At 30.3% G+C, this 26,701-nt stretch overlaps 4 protein-coding genes across 5 annotated transcripts; 2 read left to right on the top strand and 2 right to left on the bottom strand.

The window, feature by feature from the left end:
• Positions 1–5,206: 5,206 nt before the first annotated feature.
• LOC124916775 (glucan endo-1,3-beta-glucosidase 12) lies at positions 5,207–6,464 on the bottom strand. The gene is made up of 4 exons (XM_047457543.1): positions 6,204–6,464; positions 5,773–6,123; positions 5,630–5,660; positions 5,207–5,531 (listed from the first exon to the last, which is right to left on the bottom strand). The coding sequence occupies exons 1-4, from the start codon at positions 6,259–6,261 to the stop codon at positions 5,432–5,434; spliced, it is 540 nt and encodes a 179-aa protein (XP_047313499.1). The 5' UTR covers positions 6,262–6,464; the 3' UTR covers positions 5,207–5,431.
• An 11,055-nt stretch (positions 6,465–17,519) lies between these two features.
• Positions 17,520–19,800, top strand: LOC124914816 (protein kinase PINOID-like). Its single transcript, XM_047455426.1, has 3 exons — positions 17,520–17,767; positions 17,868–18,462; positions 18,858–19,800. The coding sequence occupies exons 2-3, from the start codon at positions 17,915–17,917 to the stop codon at positions 19,621–19,623; spliced, it is 1,314 nt and encodes a 437-aa protein (XP_047311382.1). The 5' UTR covers positions 17,520–17,767; positions 17,868–17,914; the 3' UTR covers positions 19,624–19,800.
• Positions 19,801–20,386: 586 nt separating this feature from the next.
• Positions 20,387–22,949, bottom strand: LOC124915351 (CSC1-like protein ERD4). The gene is made up of 5 exons (XM_047456050.1): positions 22,583–22,949; positions 22,362–22,510; positions 21,995–22,270; positions 21,097–21,920; positions 20,387–21,023 (listed from the first exon to the last, which is right to left on the bottom strand). The coding sequence occupies exons 1-5, from the start codon at positions 22,851–22,853 to the stop codon at positions 20,387–20,389; spliced, it is 2,157 nt and encodes a 718-aa protein (XP_047312006.1). The 5' UTR covers positions 22,854–22,949.
• A 445-nt stretch (positions 22,950–23,394) lies between these two features.
• Positions 23,395–26,084, top strand: LOC124914360 (protein PLASTID TRANSCRIPTIONALLY ACTIVE 12, chloroplastic). Of its 2 annotated transcripts, none has more exons than XM_047454889.1 (8): positions 23,395–23,577; positions 23,688–23,758; positions 23,835–24,909; positions 24,976–25,097; positions 25,189–25,257; positions 25,334–25,387; positions 25,466–25,567; positions 25,664–26,084. In XM_047454889.1, the coding sequence occupies exons 1-8, from the start codon at positions 23,544–23,546 to the stop codon at positions 25,754–25,756; spliced, it is 1,620 nt and encodes a 539-aa protein (XP_047310845.1). In that variant the 5' UTR covers positions 23,395–23,543; the 3' UTR covers positions 25,757–26,084. The 2 variants fall into 2 exon arrangements, with proteins under 2 accessions (XP_047310845.1, XP_047310843.1); XM_047454887.1 differs by having other exon boundaries at positions 23,396–23,577; positions 25,655–26,084.
• The last annotated feature ends 617 nt before the right edge of the window (positions 26,085–26,701 follow it).

The following is a 26,701-nucleotide window of genomic DNA, read 5'->3' as shown; positions in this document are numbered from 1 at the left end:
ATTTAAACAACCTTTCATAATTAACGTTCTTGTTCTTACATTTTATTAGTTGTGTTTTTCTCAGTTTCATAAGAATTTAAATTTAGTTATAACCAACCTTTTTTTGTGGAAATAATTATTTAATAGATAATCATCAAGTACACTGCCAAAAATTTTTTACTTATACACCAATCCAATTAAATACAATCAATCTAAATAAGCATGTTAATAGATTAATTTCAAACAAAAATTAGTTTTTATTACTTAATTTTTAATTCCTAAAAATAATTAAGATATTTTATAAAGTGATAATAAGCGTTTTCTCAATTATTGGGGACAGCTTTATAATGTATATATATATTATAATATTGCTCCATATACTTGTACAAAAAAATCAACAAGTTTATAAGTTAATAAAGTTAAATATATATAACATAGGACTTCATAATTTTTTTTATTAATTCATTTTATATTTTTTAATTTTAATTTCTATTATTTGACATTTCCTCCAAAATTTCTTTTATCAATTTTCCTCCCCAATCATTTTTAAAAAAAAAATAGCCATATGTTTTGAGAAATAAATATATGACAATATATATTTTATTTTTTATTTTTTTGGAATTAAAGGAGAATTAGTAAGACACTCACAACCATGATTTCCTACTTTAACTCAAAGCGTTTCCGGATGAAATCGAATCCGTAACATTTTGATATCTTAAGTCGACTCTTACCACTGGACTACCTTGGTGGGGTTGACAATATATATTTTAGAAAGATATACGTAGGAGAAGGTAAGTTGCTCGCGAGCTATTCAAATTTCGGTTAAACAAAAAGCTCGTTCGAGCTTGTTCGTTAATTTTAACGAGCCGAACTCAGGCTCGTTTAAAAGCTCAAAAATTTAAACGAGTCGACCTTGAACTTCTCGATATTCGGCTCGTAAGTTCGCGAACATGTTCGTTTATAGACTCAAGAACACGTTCGTTTATAACATCGTTTAAATATAATTGATAAATCATTAGAAAAATATTAAGTAATTTATAAATATATATATATATAAATAATTAATATTATTACATGATTATATATATTAATATAATAATAACCTATAATAAAACTTAGGTAAATAAAAAGATAATTTCTTTCTTTTTTTTGTTCGGCAAGAATAAATTTCTTTTTTGTTCGGCAAGAGTAAAAGGATTTGATTAACAAGCTTTCATACCTATCTTTCGTCTATTAAGGTCGTGGGTTTCCAAGGTTGCGGCTCATCAGGTTCCAACGCTCTTTTCATTGATTTCATTATTTAATTTATAAATTTAACTTTTATATAGTTAGATAAACAATTTTTCATTAGACAAGCTCTAAAGGAGATCGAACCTTCTAAAGGAGCTCTAAACGAGTCGAGCACGAGCGGCTCGTGAGTTCAACTAAATTTATACCAGCCGAACTCGAACTTGATTGTAAAAACTCAAGCTTAAAACCGAATATATACTAGACGAGTCGAACTCGTAAAAAAAAAATGGTGACTCAAAACCCTACAAAATGGATAGAGAATAGTATTAATGAGGATAGTCAGAATTGAATGAAGTTCGAGAATGTCAAATTATTAATTTTCTTCTGTCAATAAACTAAAATTTTAAATAAATAAATATTATTTTATTTTAAAAAATATAAATTAATTAAATAATAACAAAATAAAGACTTATATTTTATAATTGAATATCTTATAAAATATAAAACCCGAGGAGAAAATATAATTAATATTGGTGTGGCCGGAGAAGAAAAATTATAACATGAAGAAGTCGAAACATTAATTATTCAAATTTGTAAGTTTAAAAAACTTGTTAGAGTGAGAGATAGGATCACGTTATAGAATAAAAACATTTCTCATATTTATGTCAATAAACAAATTAAAAATGGAGATGGATAGGAAAATATATACTGAAAATAAATTAAAAAAATTTATATGATGTTAAGTGTTAACTACTCATTAAAATAATTTGAAAACAATATTAAAAAGAAAATGAAGAATTACTTGAGGTCTATTTCAATTGGAGGTGATATTAAAGATAGAGACATACATTGAGACGTGTATATATACGCCTCAATGTATATCTCTATCTTTATAATTTTCTGGTGGATTATCTGATTGGAAAAAAATCAGAGAATTTTTAACAACGAAAGTAGACCGTTAAGAATTCTTCACAATGCCATTATCATGACTATGTCGGAAATTAGATCCGGAAAACTCGTGGATTCGTGTAGAGATCTTATTGTCATTCTTGAAATTTTCGAATCCATTAATTATTCTAATATAATAAATTTATAGATATTTTTTTTTTCATGTCATGCTCTACTATATTTTTGGATAAGTGAATAATTATATTTTGTTTGGGTGATTTTTTAAATTTGATTTTTATTGAAAAATTTATGACAAATTATATTAAAATTTATACTTATTTTATTTTATATTATTTTGTTATATTATTTACAATAAAACAAGTCTTATCTAATTTTAAGTAAATATATTTCAAAATTAATACCATTACTGTGTTATTTTGCATAAACATTGATGTGGTTCATAGCAATATTAATATTGAGACATTTTATCATTTTTTTTATAATGTTTATTAAAAGTAACTTTTTATATATATAAAATTAAGTGTTTTTCAGGTTCATCATCTTTCTTTCATTATAAAGTTGTATAATTGTTTCTACAAATTGTTCGGATGGTTATATATAAATTTTATGGGGATAATTTTGGAAGTCAGATATTTCATCTAAAATGTCATTTTTTTTAATGAAGTGTTATTCACGATTAAATTCTTACGAATGATATGTGCATAAAAAAATGTTGTATTATGACTAGTCGTATGTGTCACAAAGATGATGAATTAACAACTTATTTATTTTTGCATTGTTAAAGGGTTACTAGTATTTGAAGTCTTTCGTAGAGTATTACTGAGATTCATTGGATCATGTCCGAGTATTTGGATAGTTGCTGAGAATTTTGGATTGATGCAGTTGAGATAGAAGATCTATACATATTTGGGTTACAATTATATTTTGGTGGACTATCTAGTTGTAGAGAAATCGTCGAACTTTTAATAATCGTAGTCGTCCGATGCGTAACATTCATAATGTTATTATTTTGACATTTTTAGATTCGTTTCGAAAAATCAATAGAGTCTATCGGGAAAGTTAATCGTTCTTTTCGAGAACTTATGAGTTCAAATGATATCTATTAATACTGGTTTTACTACTTTTTTTTCTTTTTATGGTATGTTTTGTCGTTTATTTTTTTCATTTTTAATACACATGAACATCTTTCAAAGAAAATCATATAAATCATTAAAATCATAGCATAAAACATGATAATTATCCAAGGTTAATTATAGAAAAACATCACTATCTTATAAATAAACTTTAATAATGAAATCGCAAGTCCTTTAAAAAAAATTGCAAATTGATTAAAATTATAGCTCACTATCTTATCCTTAAATCAAATATGGCATGCCACCACCCTACATTCTTATTTCTTACTAACCAATAAAAAAATGCTAGTTTTGTTGCTTTTACAAATGGGTTGTAGGGGCCATGTGGATAGATAGATAGAAATTTCACTTTATTATACTGTTTTCTAGTCCATAAATACATCTATAATGTTGATATTACCGACAAAACATTTTAGACACTTATTAAGCGGTTTTATTTTAAAATTCCATGTAATATACTTTTGATTTTTTTAAAATTAAAATATATAATATTATAGTGTTAAGATTAAAAAAATTAGCAAAGCCTAATTGATTACAAGATTAATTTGAGAATTTTAAATACTAAATTCAAAAACTTTATAAATATTTATAAAAAATAAAATAAAATTGATCAAGGTGAGTTATATATATTTAGGTGGCCCTTGTTTATATATATAGCATATATAGTTCTCAACTATCATTATTATATATGAAATCATTGGACTTTGGAAAAACATTTTGAGTATTTATAGAATATTTGACCAAAATGTCACTATTCTAACTGAAATTGTTTTTGAATGAAAACGTAATACATAATACATGATTTTGGAAGTTTTCTAGTTCTTCTTAATTTAAAATAAAAATAAAATTTATTTATAGGATATTTAGTTTGTACAAAAAATCATCTAATAAATTGTTTTGAAAGTAATAATTAAACATAAATTCAAATTATATTGATTGAAGCAATGTCCTAATAAATTATTGTAAACAAATATAAAAGTAATGATTTGATATAAAATTATCCTGCATGTCCTTGAATTTGCTCCAGGGATTTGTTTCTCTATAACAGTCAGGCAGGTGACCATAGTTATACTATTTTAACTTAACTAATATCTCATGGTAATTTTTTTTTTTAATTTAATACATATAAATTGGTGTTTTTATTTGTAAATAAAAAATATAAATAATAAGAATAAATTTGGTCCAATAAGCTTAAATTACAATTTGACTTTATTATTAAATTTTAGTTATGACTTATGAAATGGGCTGCTTCTAAATTGGTCTGGACTGAACAGGTCCGTGGGTTTACCCAGAACATAAGAGATTATTTTATAATAATATTTTAATAGAATTAAATAAAACATGGTCCATATAATTTATATTTATATAAATAAATCTTTAAAATTATTTGACAACCATAATTCTATAAATATGACTTATTATTTTCGTAAATCTAAACAGAGAGAAAAAAAAATTTAGAAGAACTTCTACCGACGTTGAAAGAACTTGTACCAACGTTGCGTTAAAAACGCCGTTCGTGGGAGGAACGTTAAATTGTGGGTTATATACCTAATTAATCATTATATCTTTAAGTTATTTGAATAATTAACATGTTATTTTAAAATAATTGAATTTGAAATTATTGAAAAATTGAATTGTTTAGTAAAACTATTAAAGAGTAATTATTGTCCTATATAGAGCCTAATGAAAATTATAAAAAAAAAATCAAGTTAATTTGTGGGTTATATGCCTAATTAATCATTACAATTTACAACAACTATATTGTACTGGGATTAATTTATGCAGAAATAACCCCCTTTTTTATATATGCATACATTTAAAAAAGAATTTTTTATTTTGTCAAATTTTAAATTTATTTTCTCGGAAGGAATAATAAAATGTTTATTTGAGTAGAGGAAAAAAGTGAAAGAAAAAGTTGCAAAAATAAATGTTTACATGTGCAAAAATAGAATGTGTCACCAGCAGAACATTATTCTTATAACAAAAGTGTTCCTTTGTTATGGAAAGACAATGGAAGTAAGGAACATTAATAGATCGAGATTCTTAATCCATAAACAAAGCAAGGTATATATATATAGAAATTAGAAGAAAAAAATAACCCAAAATTTAAACCATCTCTAATTAATTAATCCTTCACTTTATCGATCAATGTCTCCTTAATTCGACTTTTAGTTGTTGAATCATCTCTTAGTGCATACAAACAACAACAATAATCCGAGGATAAATCTTGACCATACCCATGCCGATGGTTGCATCGTGTGACCAGAAGATTTTGGAGGCCTGTTGTACACAATATATATAGTCTTAATTTGTTCATGAGGCATGTGACGAGGGTGAATCAAAATTTATCACAATTAATTAAATTATTTGTAACATACCCGGACATTACATATTGGCATTTCCCATAACCTGAAATTAAGATTGATAATAATAATTCAATATAATGTCCAATATTAATCCAAGATTAAGAGTAAATCGAGCTTGTATATATCATGCATGCATGCATGCATGCAGTACTTACTAGGATTCCTTCTTGTTAAAACGGCAGTTCCTCCAAAATTGCAAGCAATTTCGGAGTTTCCATTCTGTTGATAATAATTATTAAACGCATACGAGGCGTGTGAGACTAGAGTATCTGGCTCGAAACAGGGCCCGTTATTCTGAATAGGGCTGCAATCAGTCATCCCAAGCCCACATGCCCAATCAAGGGCATTCTGTAGGTCTGCTTGGGACACTGTTGATTGGGCGACACACCATGTTGTGCCGTCCAGAAACGTGGTGTTACCCTCCGGAGGGGACATGGTAGGAAGTGGAACTGTCGCCTCCACTTTCTCCGGCAGTTGCACCTTTTTAGCCTCCTCCTCCGCCGTCGCTAAAGAATTGTTATTTTTAGTGACGGATAAATTGTTAAGACATGAAAATGACTAAAAGGAATAGATTAAGAGAGAGTACCCAAATGGCACAGGAATATGAAGAAGAAAACCATAAGCCAGAAAAGTTTCATTCTCATATATATGATCAGATCAGATGATTCAGATGGCCAAAACTTACTCCTGAAGAACTTCTGCGATGAAACCCTTGATTTCTTGACCAAGTAACACAGAAATGATCGATGTTAGATTAAAATTTAAATGCAGAAGAGGAAGAGAATTCAAAGAATCGCCCGTTTCTTCACCAAAAATTTTCCTCCTCTTTCTCTCTATACCTTCTGTCTCTCCCTTTACCCTTTTTTTGCTCTCCTTGGGACAGGGAGTATATTAGAGAGTAACCCAAACAAGTTTATTTTGAAGTAGCAATAAATAGTAATTAAATAATGAGTACGCATAAGATATTCAATTCAATACAATAAAACTCTAAGCCAAAAACAAATTATACATTTGCTGTTCCAATCTTTCCAAATTTGAGATTATAAATAATAAAATTTTATATTAAAAATACAACATAATTACCCAAAATTTTGAATATATCCTTATAAAAATATATTAAAATGTTTTTTTAAAGGGTGAAACCATTTAAATAAATTGTTAAATCTATTATTTTAATAAAAATAAATAAAATATTGTTAATAACATTAAAAATATATTTTAATGTATAAAGTTATATTAAAGAAGACATAATAAATATATATATATATATAAAGATATTTACATATTTAATCGTATTTGGTTCGTTTAGTATTTGAAGTTTGTTAGTGGATTCAGCTTAAGTTCATCCCATTTTTTCAAAGATTTGATGAACTTTAATTTTATTAGGTTTAAATACTTAATTTTTATAGTACATAAATTATTATTTATTTTTTAAAATTATATATATTATATTCATTAATAAATTATTAATTTAATTTTAGAATAATGATATTTAATTTACAACAACAATCAAAAGAAAGCAGCGAATCTTCTCTCCTTTTTTTTTTAAGAAGTAGAGAACGTCGGGACGGGCCTAAATTATGTGATGAGATATGTCCTTTAAAATTGGGCCAACTGAATTCGGTAGCCCGGAAATAGATTTGTCAAATATTACAGCTGAGATTGGGTCGACAAAATAATTTCTTTCAAATATTTTTATTAAATTGGGATTTAAGAGATGAAACAAACAAAAATAAAAAATTTCTGAATCAATTGGATATTGGTTATTTATTTAAAATTTTGTAAAAAATAATAAATCATCAAAATAAAAAAAAAAGCAAGTTAATTGAATTTTTAATTTGTTAAATTACTATAATATTTTTTTATTTAAAATAAAAATATTTTAATTTATGAAATGAGTTAATTTAATTGTTAAAATGGAAAAGATATGTTTTATCTCAAGATGAGTCACAATATGTATCACTTTTTAAACTAGCATTTATCGAGTGCATTTGCACGAGTGGTAATATATAAAAAATCGTGAAAAAAATATTACGATAAAATTTTTATGGGCGGGTCAACTCATAATCCGACACAAGTATCCATTTACTCTCACATATATCCAAATTAACCACAATTCTCGACCCGAAAATCCGAACACTTTAAAAATTAAACAGCATTATATATATATAGATATGAATGTGAACCCACCTTAAATTTTAAAATAAACTTACAATTGAAGAGGGTACATATTATGACATACAAATCCCGTTAAAATGATAGTAATTGTAACAAGAGAGAATGAAAATAAAATTCCAAAAAATCTCAAAACCCCATATCAAACAATACACTATAAAAACTTTAATACATCAAATTCAAATCTCAGTCCTAGTATTTGTCCTAAATTTTAAAAGATATTATTTTTTATTCATATGAAGCTCTTAGTTATACTTAAAAAATCATGACTTTTTTTTTAAAGATGAATTGAATCCATTGTCTTGTAATTTAATACTATATAAAAATCCAGGTCATGATTGAGCCAAATATTCTATCAGATAAGCTAACAAATTGTCTTTCTTTCTGATATTTTTGTTTAAAATAAAAATAAAAAAAATGCATGCAGCTAAACTATAGACAAATTCTAAGAAACCAATAATGATTATGCCAATTTAATTATTTTAAGAAAAAAAAACTAGCCTTGTTTTGTGGAGTTATAAAGCAGACATGGGAGCACAATGATCAGAACAAACAGTGTTCATGTTTAGGAACAATAACTCAGATTCTTCTTTTTCTTATATATATATATAATATTTTAAATTTTCAATTACCTTATGGTGCAATTAACTATATATTTTTCTATTTTGACAATAGTAAAATATTCTCGACATTAAGAAGTGCTGATTTGTTCGGTTTAATTGTGGTCAACAAATGAGATAAAAAGAGCAATATTTGTGCAAAGGAATATAACCATAATGAGTAGTGATTGTCACATTGTCGTTGTGTGTGTTTATATGAAATTTGACATGTGCATGACAAATTTATTTAAATGTTTATATGACATGATAATATATGGTTTATAAGGTGTAGATGTGGCATATTATATGGTAAAGACAATTTTTTTAATTATTCTATCCAAATGTCTCCCCCTACCATAACACCGGGAATATTGGAGATGTGGTCTCTTCTCTTCCTCTTATTATTTTCATCTTAAAATTCCACATGAATTCTATAAAAAAGAAGAATCATAACTAATATTTGACTTATAATTCTTGGACCCGTGTTCAATTGGGATGGTATGATTGTTGAAAAGAATCGTGGCTGAAAGAATCGCAATGGTTCACGACAAGGGGTCCCAAGCATTGTAAAATTTGTCGTATAATTTTTTAATAATAGTTATTAAAACATTGATTCATCAATAAAAATTTACATTTTAGATCTTCTTATTCTAGGTTTTTCACAAATTCAATGATCCTAAAACACATATGCACGAAATGGCTGAAAGCCCTAAACTTAGGTTTATTCCATATAAAGATGCTAAAGACGGACACTAGCTTATAGTTTGAAATTGTACCAAAAAATAATTAAAAGTGATATATAAACTATTATAATAATTAAATAGTTGTCCTTAGAAAGTAGATTTAGAGGGATATGCTTCCTCAAAGTCTAACTAAGTGTGTTTTGGGATAAGATAAAAGAGTTTTAGTAAAAAACAATTAGTTAATTAATTAATTAATTAATTAATTAATCATCTAATTAAAGGTGTACTAAAAAGGGGACTGATCCCTACAAGATCTCTTAAGGATTAGCAAATCTTCTTGGGTTTATTAGCGCATTTAGTAATTGATTAATTAATTTGTTTTGTTATTTTTATAAGTAGGTTTATATATATGTCAAACTCTAGCTATTTCCTTTTTGTTGGAAAAATTAATCAATAAATATTTTGGATTTTATTATCTAAAAGTTTGGGTTTTAATTATCAGAATTTTTCATTAAAAAAAAGGGTTTGATAAAATTTTAAAAAATTAGATTATTGGGTTAAGCACCCTTTAAATTAAAGAATGGATAATTTTGGTATTTGAATAAATAAAAAGATGATTAGATTATAGACAATTTAAAAAATAAAAAATAAACTAATTAAGACTCCAAAGATCAAACAAGCTCTAACTCAATAATAATATATAAATTTACTTTTTCTTTTCTAATTTAAGAAGTTAAAGCATCTCTACATAGTTATTAAGATATAATGAATTTACATATGAGAACTTAAGACAGTTATAATTAGTAAGAATCTAACTCAAAATATTTTATCTATTTGACAAGACTTTTTACATTTGAAATATATATAATGCGTGTTATCAAATTAAAATTATTATTATTATTATAATATATATGACAATAATATTATTGCCATGCATGCATCTATTAAACTCCACCTACTTTGCTTATTGTGACAACATATTATTTTATATTTTGATTGCCTTATCTATATCCTTATCAATGTAAGGGTATTGACCCATACAATAATATTGTAATGGGGACATTTATTTTGTAGGATATAACAACAGCTGGTTAAACAATTTGTATGTCTTATGTCAACCTTATTTTGCACGGGTGCTGAAACTAAGAAAAGCACAACTTTGCTATAGTTTATTTTTTTCAAAATTATGTCATTTTGATCCATATATAATACTTTGTTTTTCATTAAAATGAAAAATTATGACTGTTAAACAAATTAAGGCATATTAAATGGGGGTTGTTGGTCCCTCTTTTTAATTTATTTATTTATGGAAAAAATTGGTCCCTAGCTCTTTTGTAGTAATTAAGTTTGCTTTTTCATTGATTAAAAATGAACCCCACTAGATGTACCTTTTTGCCTGCCTTTTTCCCAGACAAAATTAACTCTGCCCCAAATGAAATGGGTCCATTGGCCCTAATTTTCTCTATAATGGGACAAGAAAATGAAAATGCCTTAATTCATCTTTTTTCCTCACACAGTTAGGTCAGGTCCAGACCAGTCCAGTCCATCCATCCCTTTACATGTTCCAATTTGTTTTTATATTAATATTATTAACAAAATTACAAGAGCTAATATTATCATATTTTTTTTTATAGAGTTTATAAAAATAATCTATAGTATAGCATATAACTGAAAAGTTGAGTAAATTAAGTTAAATAAGATAAAAAATATGTCCAATCAAGTTTTAACACAAGGGGTCCCATTTTATATTAGGTCTAGATTATTGTACTAGGTGGTGCTTGCTAGTCACATTTGTAGCTATTTATCTATTCATTTTTTTAATATATATGTTTTGTCTCATCTAAATTTGTATACAATAATACAGATGAAATGACTGTGAAATATAATAAATAATAAGTACTTGTTTGTTTGTAATTAGATTGTGGAAACGAGCTTGTTTGGGCTTCGTTTGATTAAAGGGTTTTAGAATAAAATCTAGTTTTTATCCCAAAATTCAAACATTTTATCAACCATTAAATTAAATAATTTTATCATATAAATATCAAAATTATCCTCTAATTTTATCCTCTCTCTCAATTATCATTCTCTCACCTACACCATATCCTCTAAAATCAAAGGGTAAATTAGTCTTCTAATTTCAAAAACTATTTTTTTCTTAGTTTTTATCCAATAAGGGTTTTTAAGATAAAACTCAAACAACCCTTTCCTCAAACAAGCCCTTAAGAAAGTGGTTTTTTGAGTTTTGTTTAAGTTTTTTTTAAAACAGTTTTTATTTATTTTTGACCAAAATACCTTTTATTTTTCTAGATTTTTATTTAATAATTAATTTATATTAAAAAAATAAGGGATAATTTTGGTATTTTAAGAGATAAATAGATAGATTAGATTGATGATGTGAGTTGAGTTTTAGAATAAAACTAAATTTTATCCCAATAACTCATTCATCATTCATCGAACAAGTCCTTAGATTCATTTTTATTTTTTGAATTCGCTTGCACCAATGATCCTCTCTGATTTTAACTTAAAGTATTCCTAATAAAATAAAGTTAAAATTTTAAACGATTTCTTATACTTTAACTAATTTCATGGATTATTAATGTTATGAAATGATCATAAGTACTAACTAGACTAGGCTATAATAAAATGTTAAAAAGATAAATAAACAATCATTTAGCCATACCCACCGACCCTCACTAGTGATTGAATTTTGAACATAAAAATATGTTCATGCTTTATGGAATTGATCATATTTATTTGTTTATGTCTCATTCTCTATTTGACGTTGCTTAAATAGTTAAATGAATTGTAAAGATTAAAAATAATAATAATAATAAATACAATTCCAGCTAAGAAGCGGGCCACCACATCATTCGAACTATTTGTTAACTTTTGCTGCCAATTCTGATGAATTGTCATGTGCATGAAGCAACTGCCCTGTTTGGAAAATCGATATTTTCTCTCCATCCTATTTCATTTATATCTTTTGTAACCCCATCAAACCAAACAAGATTTTTATATTTTTCTTATAAATTATATAAAAACCAAATCATCAAATAATTACACAAATATCTTCATATAGGAGACAAAATAGAAAACTATTATTTTCAAATATTAATTGGACACAAATTAAAGGGAATTATTCCACACTCATATTTACTTGTGCATTATTATCAAAAGCAATTCCAATGGATGGATAGAAGAAGTTGTTTTGAACTGGTTGGAACTTCCTCTTTTGGGTAATATTCTTTTGGGTAAAATAAGTTTTTACAACTTCTTGAGTTTATCTTTTATAGTACAAAGGATTACAAACATTATTTGAAATTCCTAGAAAAAAAAATGGACAGAACACTCTATTTACAACAAAATTGTCACATATATTAACCCATTTTATAAATAACTTGCTACCAAATTCATTCTAAAATAATCAACTCAGTTCGTTTGTCTAAAGCGCGTGACCAGTTAATCTCTTGTTAATAAGAATACATAATAAATAAAATTGCTTTAAATAAAACATACATATTGTCTTACTTCCAGTATTAAATGAATAATTCAAAGTAGAATTTAATATCAAATTTGAATTTGTATTGTTATTTGGAAAACTTATTTGATAATACTTAGAACTAATAAGAAGAGAGACTATATAGAGTTTGTTTGATTCATAATTAAAGTAGTTATCTAGTATATAAAAATGAGGCTCTTATCCTTTCTATATAATTTTTAAGTTTCCAAAATTATCAAATGTCTAAATAAATTCATAATATTATTTTAAAATGTCAATATATTGTAAATAATATAATATTATTTAATCGTGCATGCATAAATGAGAGAATACTATTTAAATGTTACAAAATAATAGAGCATTTGAAAGACAATGATTCATTTGCAGAATTTCATGCAAAAACTTAGGCCAGAGCTTGGAAAAGTTTATAAAAAGTTATATATATATTTTAATTTGGGTCCCACTATATTATGTCACACCAAATCCACTAAGTTTATGAAATTATTGATTGTAATACATGCAGCTGAGATATTGAGAAAATCTCAGCGACACAAATAGACAAAAAGAGAAGAACGAATAAATAAAAAGTGAGAAAACATAAAAGAGGGAAATTAGGGGCAAGAAAACCATGGACCGACAAATCTTTAAAAGACAAATTGTGTACCGTCTGATCAAAGTGGCGAAAGAACGCAATCTAAAGATATGTCTAGAAGACCGAATTATCTTATCGTTCAACAGTAGAATACGAAGTTCTTTTGTGATTCATATATGCTCGACCTAAACTATTTAAGGGAGGTTTATATAGGGTTCAAATTATATAATCACTAGTAGAAAAAGGGGTATCAGTAAGGGCGAAAACCGTTATTGAAAATCTTAAAAGTCGTTACTGAAAATCTTAAAAGTCGTTACTGATAACATTCTGTCACAGCGAATAAAACCGTTACCATTCGTTACAGAAACGAGCATTACTGATACTAGAACTTTTGATAACTATTACTGAAACTCGTATAAAAACAATAATAATTTTAATAAAAGTTAAACCATTGCAGATATAACATTAATATATAATCGGTAACTATATTTAATAAGTATAAATTGTATTGTTAATTATCATTTGATTTGAAATATAAAAAATTGTATAAGATATATATTATAAAATTTGATGTTTGGTATGTGATACATTCATTAAAGAATATAAATAATATATATTTTAAAGTATGATGTTAGGTTCGATACACCAAATAGCGGATTTTCTCATAGGACAAACATGGTTGTAGTCCGGGTTAATCCAAAATATTTAACGAGATATACCGTCGTTATTGATCAATTTATTGTCGGTAAATGAAAATAGACACAATAAACTAGGTAAATTGTTTTGTTGCTTAATATTATTATTATTATTACCCAAATAAATTTTATAAGTTTTTTTTAGTTTGAATAGATTCCAAATTCATCTCCGATTCTGGATATACCATAATTTTTTTATACATATAATATATTGTACCGATATTTCGGTATACAGCAGTATTGATATATTGATATTATACAAAAACAAAATATTGAATATTGATGGTATATCGAGATTTTGATACGGTACGGAATCAATATTATTGATACCAAAAAACATATATACATTACCCATTGAGTTTTCTAAAAGAAAAATATAAATTATTTATAATAAAATAAAATTAGTTTCATGTCTTATAGTTTAATTATATTTTATTTTTATTTTCAAAAAATAGGTTTTTATAATTAACTAATATCAATTTTTTTTTAAATAAATATTATTTTTTTAAAGAGAATAATAGATACTTTGTAGTTGAACTTTCAAATATTCGGAGAATAAATAAATTTACTAAGATGGTTGATTACTTAATAATAATAATAGTTTGATATTGTTGAAAATTTTTAAAATTAAAATTTTGTTAGTAATTATTTATTACTTATATGACCCGGTAGTTCAATTGCAAAAAAAAAATAGTGCCTAATTAGGACCGACTCAAGAGTAGTGTAGTTTTAGTTGTCGCCTTTGGATTGCCCTAGTAAAAAATAAATTTAAACAATTATCAACTTATCGATCATATATAATGACTTGAATATATAAATAATGATTTTTTTTTTGAATTTATAAATATATATATATATATATATATATAATCAATGAAATACTTGGTTAGGCCTAGAAAAAAGTTTACAATGAATTTTAAAATGTTTTGGACTGCCCTTGAGGTGGTAGGTTCTGCCTCAATACATGAACTTTCTGGTCTTATTGCACTGTGAGCCTTTGGTCAATGGGTAGGACAGACCCTAGTCCAATAAATATTAACTTAATATTATTTTAAAATAATATAAATATATTTAACTTGTTTTAATAATACTCTTATATAAAATGTTATTATATAATAAATAAAATTTCAATGAACAACAAAAATTAATGCGTATACATTCAAATGAAACAGTATATTTAAAAAATATGATAAAATAAAGATCCGTTAAGAAAAATCCAAGGTAATTATGGGAAATGAGAGTTTAGGGAATGTATTGTTACTCTTATCAAGACCCTTAATAGTAGTAGAGTGGGTGGTCAGAGACCCTTGATAAGCAACGTCCTTCCCTTGCGCCACGTTTCACAATCTTAACCATCCGTTTCTACACAGATCAGAGTGAGCTTATGTCACCAAACACTATCAAAGGCTGTGCTTTCCCTACAGCCCCTACACGCTATTACCCTAAACCTGCATACTCACGTGCGAGCATCGTCACCACGCCTGACAAAGTCAAATCTTGGTAATTTTATACGGTAATTTTTTTAATTAATTATTTTCATTTCTAAACTAATTTATTTATTTCTTTATATAAACAGATAATAATAATGAAATTAAAATAAATAAATGTGAAATAGTTGTTAGGAAGACTGACATCATTAAAAAAAATATAAAAAATAATTGACATTATGAAAACCGCATTAATAGACTTTATTTTTTACATAGTTTGGTCATGCTAGTCATTACTACAAATGTTACATTAATTAAATGAAAATATAAATAGTATGATTTTAATATTTGAAGGGCAATCATCATCTAATCATATATATATATATATATATATATATTTATTATTCTAATTATTAAATCAATTAATTTATAAAATTAAATATTTTACTTTACTTTTATTATATTCAAATTTTATAAATAAAATAATAATTTGATAATTTACTTTATAAAAATATTTAAAAAATCCCATTTTATGGGACAATAATATTTAAGAAAGATTTTATAAAATAAATCTTGAAAACTCAATATAAAAGAAAACTCTAGAGAGAAATTTTGATTATTGTTATTTAAAAATTATTAAAATTAAAATGAATATGTCAAATTCAGTTTTTATTGTTAAAGTTATACAAAATTAATATTTTTTTAATAGTTTTAATCTCGATTAACTTATTATTTACATGATATATATAAATAAATAATTTCTGTCACTAATTTAACTATCGAATTTAAACAACGAAATATTTAACTATCGTATTTTTTTAAATTCAATAGTCAAAACACTCACTTAACTGAAATGAAATTATTAAGCAGATAATAAGTTAACGACGTTTATAACCGTTGAGACAAACCTTATTTTATATAACTTTTAAGAATAAAATTGTTTCAATAGTTAGTCCCAATTTAAAAATTTGTTCAAATTTAAATTTTATTCAGTAAATTAATTTTAAAAGTATTTAGTTAAATTATTAAAATGTTTATATATATATATATATATATATAATTTAAATTTTAAATTATAAAAATAAAAATATTTGAATTGATTAATTAAATAATTAAATAATAATGTGATAAATATATATTTTAAAATAACTAAATATAAAATAAAAAACCAGAGTTAGTTTGATATTTTAATATAAATATACATGTATCAGTTTATAATTAATATAATGAATATATAAATGTAATTTTCTAAGATAATAATAAAATATTTATATTAAAATTAAGCTCAACTTTTATATAGACAAGAGATTGATATAGAAAAGAAGAAGAAGGTAAATAACAAACTATCTTTATGCTTTACATCTATTATGAAGTATATTTTTGTTAATTTATTTATTTAATTATATTATCTATTATTTATTTTTAATTTGAATTAAATTTTAAAATAATCTATTTTTACATTTTATTTTTTAATATAAGCAATTTATTTAAATTTAAAATTAAGTTAATAAAAACAAATTAAATTATTGAAAATAAAAAACTTAAAGTTATAACTATGTATTAAAATGATGAATTATTTATTATAGATAATTTAAGAGTATTAATAAAGTCTTACAATAAATGAACAAATTATTATCAGAAGGAAGAAGATCAAGATGGAGCCCCTAACTTATTGTTGGCATTCATTCAAGTTTCTTGAATTTTAAAAAGAGTAGTTTTCTGAAATCATTAATTTATATATATATATATATATATATATATATATATACATAAATGAAAATGGGATTATTTGTAAACAGTAAAGAAGTATGGAGGCTGTTTAATCATATTTTCGCGAATCTTCATTGTCATAGTTTAATTCTGTTTATAAATTGCTTAGGGGTATTTGCGTAATAAACTTAAGTTGTTAGTAAAAAAAATTATAATTAAATATATTTTTTAAATTCTATTTTTTCTCTATTTTATTCCTAAGATTATTATCTTAATTATTTTTTTTCTTATTATTTTTAAATATTTTTTTATTCATTTTCAAGTTTAAAATTATTTATTAAACTAGGTAAATAAGCTAAGAATAAGTTATATTAAATTAGCCCAACTGTAAATCCGTATAAGTAATTGGATAATTATTATTTTACCGCAGTTAATCCAAATAAACCAGAATTCCAATTTCTTGTATAAATACCACTTCAAACTCTCTCTTCTTTCTCGGTTCATTCTCTCTCTCTCTCTTTATTTATTACAGAGAGCATCTCACTATCTTTTCTCCATCGTATTCACTTTTTTCTCCAACATTGTACGGAATCAGAGGTTTGTTTTGGTATATTAAAGACCTGAAGCAGCTGACGAAAACTCTACATTAATGGCGGCAATGCTTAAAAAGTGCCATTGAATTTAAAGATAGTCTTTACTTTTTTTACAGCGCCCTCTGTTCATACTTTTTCCAGCCATTTTTCTTCTTTTCTCGTTCGGAAATCCGAAAGGTACGTACTGTACTCCACTGTTTATCGCCGTTTCTATGAGCTTTAATTTTAGAACGGTAGTTGTAACTAACTGATCATACATTTTGCATTTTGAATGCAGTTATAACCGTCTGGAAAAAGTCGTTTTACTGATTGCAATTGTTTACAATGCTGGAATCGGATTCAGAAACACTAAGATCAAGCCAGAGTTCGATGAGTAGCGATTATAGTTGCCCTAGTTTTAGCCGACTGTCATTCGACGCCGTCGCCGATCTGGACCAGCAGCATTCTTTAGAGAAGAGACAGCTGTTGAAACCTCATCGTTCGTCTGACTCAACATGGAAGGCGATTAGGTCCGCCGCGTTCCGTCGGAAGTCCGGCCTGAGCTTCCGTGATTTCCGTCTTCTCCGTCAGATCGGTGCCGGAGACATCGGGAAAGTGTATCTCTGCTCCCTCCGTGACGAGGAGGAGGAGAGATGTGTGTATGCGATGAAGGTCGTGGATCGGGAGGTGCTGGCGAAGAAGAAGAAGACGGAAAGAGCGGAGACGGAGAAGAAGATCTTGAGGATGCTGGATCATCCGTTTCTTCCTACACTCCATGCGGAATTCGAGGCGGCACACTTCTCTTGTGTGGTGATGGAGTTCTGCTCCGGCGGCGATCTTCATAGTCTCAGGCACAAACAACCTCAGAAACGGTTTTCATTGAACTCCGCGAGGTATATTCATTAATCTTTTGAAGTAAATATTCAATCAAATCGCTGTTGCATCGATCTATGCGGATCAAATGTTATTTGGAATTTAGTTTGCTTTTCTTCTCTGTATACTGTTTTTCTCTTTCTACTTGCAGAAAGAAAATTAATGGTCCCCATTGTATGTTCGTTCATCGTTGAGTCGTTTTCATCTCTGTAAAAGAAGTCTGTCCTCTTTTCTCTTTCAATTAGGGTTTTTATCTATTTTACCTGGAATTGTTAAATCTAATTTCCAGATTAGGTAACATATTCATGTGGGTAATCATCATCGAAATTTATTTTTACCCTAAATTCCCCAGTCCTTTCAATTCCCAAGAACTTTAGAAAATATTTTTGATTTCAATTTGATACATGATGGGCAGGTTTTATGCTGCTGAGGTTCTTGTAGCTTTGGAGTACCTTCACATGCTAGGAATCATATACAGAGACCTGAAACCCGAAAACGTCTTAGTCAGATCAGACGGTCACATCATGCTTTCTGATTTCGACCTTTCTCTTCGTTCTGATTCAATCCCAGCCGTTCAACTTCACCATTCTTCTCCGGCCAAACACCCTTCACCGCTCTCATGCATGTTCACCCGTTTCACCCGGTCTAAGAAGAAGGTTCAAACAACAGTGACTACAAACCGTCAGTTCGTGGCCGAGCCTGTAGAGGCCAGGTCTCTCTCCTTTGTTGGGACACATGAGTACATCGCGCCGGAGGTTGCTGCCGGAAAGTCCCATGGGAACGGCGTAGATTGGTGGGCACTGGGGATATTCATATACGAGATGATGTATGGACAGGCGCCGTTCACCGGAGAGACCAATGAGTCTACTCTTAGGAACATTGTGAAGATGCCGTTGGAATTTCCGACCAAATTGGCTGCAAATGCGGATGAGAGATATGCCCGGGAGTTGATATCTGGATTGTTGGCTAAGGACCCAGAGAAGCGGTTGGGGTCGAAACGTGGGGCGGCGGAGGTGAAAACTCATCCATTCTTTAGGGGGCTAAACTTTGCCCTTATACGGTCTCTCTCGCCGCCGGAGATACCCGGAATGAAGAGAAGGGAGAAAGGGTCAATATCGTTGAGGCAAAGGAGTCTAAAGCAGTCGTCGTCTTCTTCTTCGAAGCGGTTTGATTTCTTCTGAAGTGGGAGTTTATTATGTATATATATTTGAGACAGGGGAAGAAGATGAAATTATTAGAATTGAGATAGATAGAGGTTATGAAGCAAATTTAGTAGATTATGAACTATCTATGTATGGAGGAGTTAGATTTGTAAGATGTTTTCCCTTAGGAATCAAGCAATGACGCAGGAGCTTATTTCAGATTCTTAATTGGTGTTCTTAATAAACGTCTCTAAATACTAAAATCAGAAACAAGTGTTGCTAATTATGAAAAGTAGCTGCTAAACACTGAAACGTCGATAAATGAGCGACGGTAAATATTTTTGCCGTCGTTTGTTGTTGAGCGACGCCAATATTTGATACACATGTTTTTGGCGCATAGTGACTGAGATTATGATTTCTTGGAAGTTTACATGAAAAAAAACTATCCAAATTGAAGAATGAACAATATATGATTGAATGAAACATAAAGTTAATGTCATCATCAATTTTTACATGAAGGTATTGACACAATATATAACTTGAGGTGCATTGAAGTACATATGACATAACCTAAAGTTGGATGGTTCACACAATGTCTGGTACGATTTACCTTATTTCAACTCGTCACACTTCTAACCGAAAGCACAATTTGACCTAATTCCTTTCCGAATCTTGATTCGGATAAAAGAATATGTAACCAACAAATTGGCAAATCTTAGCCATACACATTCACATAATGTACAAGCTTAAAAATTGGCAAACCTCCTTCATCAATGCGCATTTTCTCCATTTATCAAGCAGTCTAGATGAGCGAAACGGACCTAGACACTCGTGAAATGGCGTCGTCCAACTGATCTTCATCAGGCAACTTTTCGACAACCAAGCTAGGCGGGATATAGGATTCGAAAATGACTTCCATGTTAGGATTGTCTTTGAGCTCCCTACAAGCCACTTGTAATGCCGGGTCCTTGAAGAACCCATAGAATTTGTGACTACATACGAAGCCGAATATCAAAGTGAGGATTAGAGGCGGGATTAATACTGCCGCACTTTTGAACTTTTTCAAGATAAAGTATCCAAGCATTGTAAGTTGGTATAAAAACAATGCTGCCAGCACCCGGGCTTGTATGTGTGGCCACATTCTCCCGTAGCTCTCGTAAGATGGAACGTAAACCTTTAGAACTTGGTTTCGGAGAATTAGCCAACCGAGAGCAAAGTAAACTGCGCCAAACGGGATCATAATTGGAGCTATGACGGAGTAGCAAAGGACAATGGTTAAGATGAGCATATCGTTCGGGACCCTAGTTGAATAGCCTAGATCTCCTGGCGTCCATGCTTCTCGAATCTCATCTTCCGTCTTGCAAAGGTATTTCTTCTTCAAATGGAACACGATTAAAGGAACTATTCGCGCCAATTCTAGACCATATCCCGCAAAGAACCTGAACATCAATGATCAAACATTTAAGGCCTTGTTCTATTTAGGTTAATTTATATTGTGTCAAGAAAGCTTACTTCAACGCGACGTAAGTGAGGAAGAAAGTGGCTTGAGACGGAAGACTTCTCGCAAGAACACTAACAATCGAATCCGGATTCTTCTCAATATCCTTAAACGTATCAAAAAGGGTAGATCCTATCGTAACGCCAATGAACACGTTCAAGATGGTGAAGTAAAAGTACTTCCCTGAGGCAGCCCTAACCGCATGACTCTCGCAAGGCAATCCCTCGGCTTTCGATAGCATCAAAAGGAACTTAGGCAATAGAGCCAAGAATATCATAAGAGCAAGCTGAGGAAGATACGCCTCCAAGACAGTCTTAACCACATTCTGCTCAACAACTGGCTTTAAAAACGGCAGATACTTCTCCAAATTGCTTAGTGTCGTGACCGCAGACACAAATCCAATAGGGATCATGTAAAAGAGTATCGTCAACGCCACCACAAAGTAAACAATATACTGCCGGACCTGCCTCTTGTAGAAATTCATGGGAAGGTTAGGCCAAATAAGCTGTCGGGGCTCTGGAGCGGCCATAACCGTCCAAGTATCGACCATGGTGGCGTGCACACTCTGGGCAGCGCAAGCCGCGGATACCCTGTTGTTGAAAAACACGACCGAAGAACATTGTTGTTTCTCCCTGAGTGTCAATTTCTGTTCCTCCTCGAGTTTAGGTGTTAGTTCGTTAACTTTCTCGGTGTAATACTCTATGGAGTCTACTCTTTCCCCGAAAAGTCCGAGGAAGCCGGTTTTGTTCTTCGGCCTGGTTCCTGTATTCGTGTAAACTACTTGGGCACGAGCCAGCTTCTTTTTAAAAGATTGTATCTCTTCCCATATTTCATTGACCTGTAAAAACCAATAGAACAGATCATGTATGTATGTTCAAGTATATATGGTGCGTAAAAGCAGATTTTATATACCTTTTTGTTGTCGGTTATGACCATTGATCTATAATAGGTACGAGGGTAGATGTCGGTGAAGAAGGAGTCGACTTGTTCCTTTCGGGATTGGCCTTGGGAAGGAGGTGGTATATCTCTAACAAGGACAGCAAATTGCTCGGATCTAACTTGGGGTGACATTAGGGCCGACGCTCTAAGGGCGGAAACGTGTTTGTAGGCCTTCCATAGAAGAAGATATGTTACCAGAGAAACCCAATATTCTGCCACAACGTAAGCCCATAGCCTCGTGCTCTTTTCCTGTATTTCGATCCATCCATCCATCCAGAATAAACAAAACAAACAAAACAAAAAACAGGGGATGATGAATCATGAATGAATGACTACTTACTCCGACATGTCCCATGGAGAGGTTGTCGAGTTGTTTGAATGTTCCATTGCTGGTGCTTGCGCCTGTCGATTTTGAACTCCTATCAGTGGCGGCAATTGGAAGAAGAAGAGGCAGTAGGACCACCCCGGAGGAGACGAAGATTCTCATCGCTGCAAACAAACAAACAAACCCATTTAATTAATTAATTAAACAAACAAAACAAAAGTGAAGTCGTGACAAACCGGTGTTGAGGAAGACGAGGTAGACGGCGGAGTCAACACCGGACATGGAGATGATGTCCTGTTCTGAGGAAGAAATGGCTTCTCGGATCCAAGCAAAAGGGTTCCTGGTTCTGGACCCACCTTCCCATGGATCCATACTTTTCAGGATCCGGTTAGGGTAGTAAATGACAGCGTTTCCCTGCTTACGTGAGAGCCATGTGAAGAGAAGCATCAAGAACAAGAATATGACGAAGGACGTCAATAAGGACGTCAAAAAAGAACTTAAATCCATCTATATTATACACTTTCAGGCTTAGCTAGCTAGCTGTGTTGTTGTGTTTGGTCATTAGTTGCATAAAACACTCGACGAGGACTATTGGGTTTTCCTTAATTTCTGATCTCACTACTACTTTAATGGAGTTTTTTTCATTTTCCTTTTACACTTAAGATTAGACTACAAGAGAATGAAACGGGAAAGGAGAGAGTGATGGGAGAAGAAGCGTGAAGTTCGACTTCGGAAGACTGAAATTTACAGAGATTTTCCTCTCATCTTCTCCTTCCTTTCTGCTATGCCATCCATAGTCCAGTGTTATGCAATAGTGGTCAAATTCATTATTTTCAAATAACTTACATATTTGAACATTACTTATGAAATTTAGAAAAATAATAAACCAAACACGCCCACTGGCCCATTTAAAAAAAACAATTAGATGTCTTCCAAAAAAAAAAATCATCTTTTTCCAAATGGGCCAAGTAACGGGAGCTAAAATGGCACCCAGCCCAGAACACAGTAGTACTGGTCGGTCGGTTGGTCGGAATGGATTAATAATTTATCTTGTAAACTGAGAAAAAGAAAGAGAAAGAGAGAGACCTTAAACCCTTGAGAATTCCCAGTTCGATTTCTATCACTCCAGCACTAATTGTATACCTTATCTCTATATGAATGGGATCAATTAATTGGATTGTTTTGAACTGAGAAAAAATGGCGTCTTTATCTCCAACTTTGTTGTATCAAGGTTCTTTCTTATTGCTTATATACCTCCTTATTCATTACTTTTCATTTCCCAACTTCCGTTTTCTTATTTCTTAGCTATTGTTTCTTCAATAATTCTATTTGTTTTTTCAGATCGAGGTTTGAGAATTACGGCTGCCGGAGATGTTCTTGTCGCTAAGAAATCCCCTTTCCATCCTTTTCAGGTAATGTAGTATTCATTTCGAGTCTCTGTTCTCAGCATTTAGGTTAATCTGATACATGAATTCTGGGATTGCTCAGATATCATTTGCAGGTTCATTTGCAGCACCCATATGGAAATCAAGAATTGGGTTGCGTAAAAAATCAAAAACAACTCTTTCATATCCTTGTATAAAGTGTGAGAATTCAGAGAATAAGGAAAACGAAGAGAATAAAGAAAACGCAGAAAAGAAAGAACCTTCCATCAAGCATGTAACTGTTGAGCGGTTTCCATATTACAGTTACTTGGATTCAACATCCGGGCAGCTTGAACCTGCCTCTGGCGCTCGTGCAAGTATCCCCGGCCAAGATTATTGGCCTGAGGGAACAGCCAGTCGAGTCAGAGCTGCCAATGCTCCTGAACCAAGTGGAGTACCGTCAGGATCTTCATCTTTTGGTAAGAAACCAGGAAGTAGGAGAAAGAAATACAATTCACCAGCTTCTTCCGATTCTTCGGAAGTAAGTGTAGTCACAAGTGATGAGTTAGAGTTGGTTGACGATGGATCTGAAGAATCCAAAGATGTATCATCTGATTATGTTGTCTATGAGACAGAACAAGTGAAAGAGAACTTAACTGAATACGAGTTAAACAAGAAACTTGGTCTTCCTCACCCATTTATTGATCCTAAAGTGAAGAAACCAATAGAGGAGGCTCTCACTAGCGATGAACTATGGTGGAACTGGAGAAAACCAGACAAGGAACAATGGTCCAGATGGCAGAGACGACGCCCCGATAGCGAAACTGTGTTTCTTAAAGCTATGGCTGAGACTGGTCAGATAAAGCTTTATGGTGAAACTCCAACTTTAACAGAGACATCTCTTTACAGAGCTAGACGTCATATTTTCAAAGAGGAGAGACTACAGGCTGAGCAGGAGAGATTGGAAAGAATAGGTCCACTTGCATTCTACTCAGAATGGGTAAAAGCTTGGAAGAGGGACACTTCACGTGAAGCTGTTCAAAAACATTTCGAGGAGACTGGTGAAGATGAAAACACACAGTTAATCGAAATGTTATCTCATCAAACCGATAGAGAGTATAGGATAATGATGGGAACTGATATTCGAATAAAAAGGGATCCTTTGGCTATGAGAATGCGGGAGGATCAGATCAAAGAAAGTATGTCATAAATTTCCAAGTTTTTGCATTTTCATTTACTTGTTACGATTCATCCTTTCTTTGCAGTTTGGGGTGGAGATCCGGTGTATCCAACTATCAATTATATCCAAGATCCAGATGAGGTGATTGATTTCAGGGGTCCAGATTTTCATGAACCAACCCCGAATATGTTGTCTTATCTGAAAGAGGTTGGTCAGTCAGTTGAATATTATTAATGTGCGTTTATGAAAGAACCAATTTGAAATCTGATATGATGACAATGCTTTGATGTGGTGTCAGCATGGGAAGATAATATCAAGAGATGAGCTTGATCAGATCTTGGCCAACGAGAAAACTGAAGAGCTTGAGGTATAATAAATTAGAAAGATTCAGTTTCTTTCAAATTCTTTATTTGAAAACAACATGGATGAATGGAAACAAACAGGTAGCTGACATGGATGAGGCATTGGCTCAAGCAATTGATATTGGGGAAAATGATGTGAGTTTACTTAATTTATCTTTCTTTTTAGGTTGATGTTACGATTGAGTTGAATAATAAAAAGTTAATTGGATGTAGGACGAAGCAGGGGACAGTGAAGCCGAGGAAGAAGAAGAGGAAGAGAAAATATCGCGAAATTGGAGTGTTCTGAAGACTACTCCCCAGCCAAACAAATCCAAGGTTTACTATTTCTGAATAAATCCTGTCTATGTTATTGTTGTTGTCATCTTTCTAATATAAGATTTTGTTTGTTTGTTTGAATGCAAGGTGGGTAAGCCGAAGAAAGATGACATGTCTCTAGAAGAAGCTGTTGTGGATTCAGAAAACTTAACCGATTTCCTCCTTGACTTCGATGAAAGCGACCAATAATAAGTAAGTTACATTTGTTTTTACATATCCTTTAATTATTATTAGGGGAAACCGAAATCAGAAGTCAGATTGAATGATCATAATATTATATGGAAATTCTTTGATCCTTGGATTTTGTAATTCTCTTATCTCAATTGGTATTTGTATTTGCTCTCAGGTCTTCAGATATTCAATAGCTACCATACAGACAGGTACTTGTGCTTGGTGTATGGAAGGAGAAATTGCATTATTATTTGGTCACCTTTGTAGTAGTAGTGTAAAGCAACTCTTTCTAGGATATATATAATTTGAATTGTCTTCATAAGATAAAACAACATTATTGACTTTAGAATCTTAGACTAAGCAAATGGTATATCTCATGTATAAAGAGTCTTTGTCTAAGTAAAATCTCGTGTTCGACCCCCACTAAGAACCCTATGATTGATGTTGGGGATGAGGAACCCGAGGGTCGTGCTAAAACATTGGGGGCTTGTGCTGAAAATCATCATCATTAGTCAGCAATAAATGGAACAAGTCATCTGAGCTGGTTATCGACAAATCTGAACAGGTGCTGGGCATGTCAAATTTCGGGCACAGGAACCGCCCCCAAATTTCGAGTACAGGAGTTACCTGAACTGATCAGTTTCGACGGGGCGGTTATCCGGACTGATCCAGATCCTGTCATCATAAATATGTTCTTGTCTTCTTTACATTTCTTCATCCAAGTTTGAAATCTTTTTTAAGATTCGGGTCTCGATTCTAAAAACAAATTAATAGGAACTTTTGATCATTTGACTCCATATCATTGAAATGTTTTGTTCCAATCCGGGCATGAATTACTAAGGAGCCAATAGCTCAAACTCAGGTTTTTGTTGACTAAAATGAGTTTGATGGAACCACACATAGAAAAGTTACCCAAGATCAAGATCAAGTTCCCTTTTGGTATAGACTAAGAGCCCAGTCCAA

The sequence above is a fragment of the Impatiens glandulifera genome, chromosome 9, assembly GCF_907164915.1.
Source record: "Impatiens glandulifera chromosome 9, dImpGla2.1, whole genome shotgun sequence".
NCBI lineage: Eukaryota > Viridiplantae > Streptophyta > Magnoliopsida > Ericales > Balsaminaceae > Impatiens > Impatiens glandulifera.
This window is presented reverse-complemented; position numbering and strand designations above follow the sequence as displayed.